Source organism: Austrofundulus limnaeus, unplaced genomic scaffold (assembly GCF_001266775.1).
Source record: "Austrofundulus limnaeus strain Quisiro unplaced genomic scaffold, Austrofundulus_limnaeus-1.0 Scaffold292, whole genome shotgun sequence".
Classification (NCBI taxonomy): domain Eukaryota; kingdom Metazoa; phylum Chordata; class Actinopteri; order Cyprinodontiformes; family Rivulidae; genus Austrofundulus; species Austrofundulus limnaeus.
Genome location: NW_013952694.1, coordinates 507,699 through 511,446, shown reverse-complemented (window position 1 = coordinate 511,446; position 3,748 = coordinate 507,699). Strand labels below are relative to the sequence as shown.

The following is a 3,748-nucleotide window of genomic DNA, read 5'->3' as shown; positions in this document are numbered from 1 at the left end:
GGTTTGCTCTGCCTCCGTATCACTAGGCTAATGGACTGATAATGATGATGATGGTAACTGACAACAACAATAACTCCTTATTGAAGCACTCCTCTCTTGAATTCATAATAATAGAAAATATTTTCTGGAGAACTATACCATGAAAACATTGTTATATTTCAAAATGCAAACAGTAAAACTGTAACCAGGATTTCTATGAGTCAGTTCATGGTCAGTTTAGGTATTTTTTTGTTTTAGTTTTGTTGCTTTGTCCATGTTTGTGGTATTTTTTTTGCATGCTCTCCTTTATCGTTGTCGAAGCACTTCTTCAGTCAGTGTCAGCTTTGAATTAGATTTGTTAGAATTAATTTGATTTATTGTTTGAATTTAATTAGAAGCTTCTAATTGCATTTTTACTCTAAAGACAAATGTTGTTCTCAGGGAGAAACCACWTGAGCAAACTGTGAGTAAACGAAGCAGCAAATGTTGACTGAGACGTGTTTATTAGAAGTGAGACATCTACATGCTGCAGGACTCAGTCAGGACTGTCGGCAGAGGAAAACRCATGCTCCTCCTCAGGCAGCAGCTGCCTGAACAGCAGCTCACACAGGACGATAGATGACACTGAGCRGGAACAGGAAGAGGGATGAGTTGTGCAGACTGATGGAGGAAATCATACTAAACCAAAAAGAAAAGAAAAGCTGGTCAGTCAGATGCACTTGAGGAGGTAGGAGTTGCAGTTTGCTCCTCTTCCACAGTCGCAGAGCTTCCCGATCCGAGGCCCAAACTTCATGGCACAGCGGTTCCCCATCTCACACTGAGGACAGGAGGAAGACTTTATTCTTCAAGAGTCAATCAGAAACAAATACAGTAAAACTCAGTCTTCAAGTTCCTACTCCAGAGTATTTTAGTAGGATTGTTTTTTGACAGAACAACACAAAGTAAAACATAAATGTGACATGGAAGGAAAACGAAACGTTTTTATTTATTTATTTATTTATTTTTTGTATTCAGCCTCCTCGAGTTAATACTTGGAAGAATCAATTTTTGCAACAATTCCAGCTTCAAGTCTTGGTTTGTCTCAGCCATTTGAACATTTAAATGCTGAAATGTTTGCCTGTTCTTCTTTGGAGARTTTTTCAGGTTCAGTCAGACTGAATGGAGAGTTGTGAGCAGATATTTTCAAGTGTTGCCACAGAATCTTAGTTAGATTTAGTTCCAGGATTTCACTGGGTCAGTCTAAAATTTCCTATGCTTTGATCTAATTGTAGCTCTGGTTAGAGACATGTTATATTGTTGAGGCTGGGATGAAGGATGACCTTCGTCCCAATCTCAAGTCTTTTGCAGCCAATAACAGGTTTTATTTCCAGGACTGTTTTGCATTTAGCTTCACCTTCCCATCATCTCCGACCAGCTTCCCTGTCCMTTCTGAAGAAAGGCATTACCACAGCATGATGCTGCCACCACCGTGCTGATGTTCTGTGTTGTGGAATACTTATTTTCTGTATCACCTTGACACTGACCACTTGTTCCTGTTCCTGAAGATATGAACACTTGTTCATATCTTGTGATATCCTTCCGGACGTCAGCATCAAGTTGACCTATTTCCGTGTATCAGGATGGGGCAGGTTATGATTGGTTGTTCATTCTCACACGATGTTAGATGACAGAATGCTGTATATGAGGCCTCTCGAGACACAGTGTGCAACAGAGTTAGACAGTGAGCAGTGTGGAGTGACAGAGAGAGGCACAGAGAGAGGCCACGTTCTCTGTGTTTCCTGTTGTTGCAATAAAACTCAGCTGATCATCCCATGGAGCACCTTCATTCTTGACCACGTATTTCTGTCTCTGTTGTTGAATAAATATTGCCATAACATTCTGTATTTACCAGACACCGGTCAGTTCTACACCACAATCTATCTTCAGTTGTCAGGAAAAAGCTGTACGTCAAAAATTATTTCAAAAATTAAATTTGCTTCACAGTCAATTTAAATGCTTTGAAACTCTGTCTCTTTAAAAACATCCTACTATTTCAGACACTCCCACTTCAGCACATCTTTACAACRATGCTTCATGCTGTTTACAACCTCTCTAGGAGAAAACTCCAGATGTTTTTGACAAACCGTGTCATGCTTAGGAATCGGACACAGAGGGTCRTCTCCTTGGCATCCAGAAATGCATTTCCTCGCAACACATTCTCACTCCCGACTCGTCRCATATTGAGGCTTGGTTCAGGTTCCCTCTGTGTCCAGTTTTGACACGTCAGATAACCCCCCTCACATCAGTTATTGATGCACAGGGATTTTCCAGGTTYGCGCCACAAATAGGGTCTTTGGGTTAGGGTTCGTGGTTAATATTAGGGATCAGGATTACTGGTTAATTTTAGTTAGTGAAGTCAGGCATAGGATGTATAAGGGCTAACAGACGTTCTCATATCTTCAATAACTGACGCCATGGGGTATGTGTCAAAACCTTGACGCACAGGGAACCTGGACCAGGCATCGATATGTGACGAGTCGGGAGTGAGAATGGGCTGTTCATTGATGAACTTATTTTTAATCCAAAAAGGACTGGACTGAAAAACAGTTTTACAAGCACAATATGAGCCGTTCCACCAGGTGTTTGTTAAATGTTGTCGCCAGTGTTGGAGCTGTGTGGAAGAGGTGCAGGAAAGGGGCTCTGTGGAGCCAGAGCTCGGCTGCAGGCCGAGTTCCAGGGAGGAGCTTTGTACCAACAATTGTTTASGCAGCTCCACAYGACTWTCACAGGAGATTGAAGGATTTCTCAAAACACGATATTTGAGTCAAAGCAACACTCTGGTATGTTTTTGATGAGGAATTTTTTTTGTGGACCTTCACGTTAYATTTTAAATGTGACCTCCATCAGACTCCAGTGTGAACTCTCCACAGCACTGATGTGACCCGTATGTGCAGAAGATGTGACATCACATTCAGCTGGCAGTGGACAGAATTAGCTAAACAYAGATGCTACATGTTAGCATGTGGATTYTGAAGTTGTTGGTCAGTCAGAGCCAATTAAATAATTATCTGACCTTCTTATTCAGTTTGGTGTTTTTACAGTGGTGTGAAAAAGTGTTTGCCCCCTTCCCTGAATTCTCATTCTTTGACATATTTGTCACACTGAAATGTTTCAGATCACCAAACAAATTTACATATCGGACAAAGAYAACACAAGTAAACAAAATGCAGTTCATAAATGAAGATCTTCATTATTAAGAGGAAGATCAATTTAAACATACATGGTTCTGTGTGAAAAGGTAAATGTCCCCTAAACCWAATAACTGATTAGCAGCAACAACTGCAATCAAGTGTTTAATGTTTGACAATGAGACTTTCACAGCACTGCAGAGGAATCCTGGCTCATCTTGTTGTAAGTCAACCGCATTTAAATGTTTCCGATCATGAACCGCCTTTTTAAGGTCATGCCACAGCATCTCAGTCAGGTTTTAGGTCAGGACTTTGATTAGGCCACACCAAAGTCTTAAACCTGTTTTTCTTCAGCCATTCAGAGGTGAACCTGCTGCTGTGTTTTGGATCAATGGACCTCCTGCAAGATTTGTTCTTAAGTTGTGCGTACGAGTGATCTAGGAGAACTTATGGCATTCACCAGTTTTCTCATTTTCTAAGATTTTTTTTCAGATATGAACAGAAATTCATGAGTGGTCCAGACCTGTCATATATTTTACGAGCAGTCAGTCTGCTGTTATCCAGACGGGTTTTCTTCATTAATAAATTTATATTTCGTTAGT

At 40.6% G+C, this 3,748-nt stretch overlaps 1 protein-coding gene across 1 annotated transcript in view; it reads right to left on the bottom strand.

Moving 5' to 3' along the window:
* Window positions 1-277: 277 nt before the first annotated feature.
* The window catches only part of cartl (cocaine- and amphetamine-regulated transcript-like), a 7,800-nt gene continuing 4,329 nt past the window's right edge, over window positions 278-3,748 (bottom strand). The window contains exon 3 of the mRNA XM_014021408.1: window positions 278-796. Within this exon, the coding sequence (XP_013876862.1) occupies window positions 689-796 (108 nt within the window). The 3' untranslated portion in view covers window positions 278-688. The remainder of the gene's footprint in view (window positions 797-3,748) is intronic.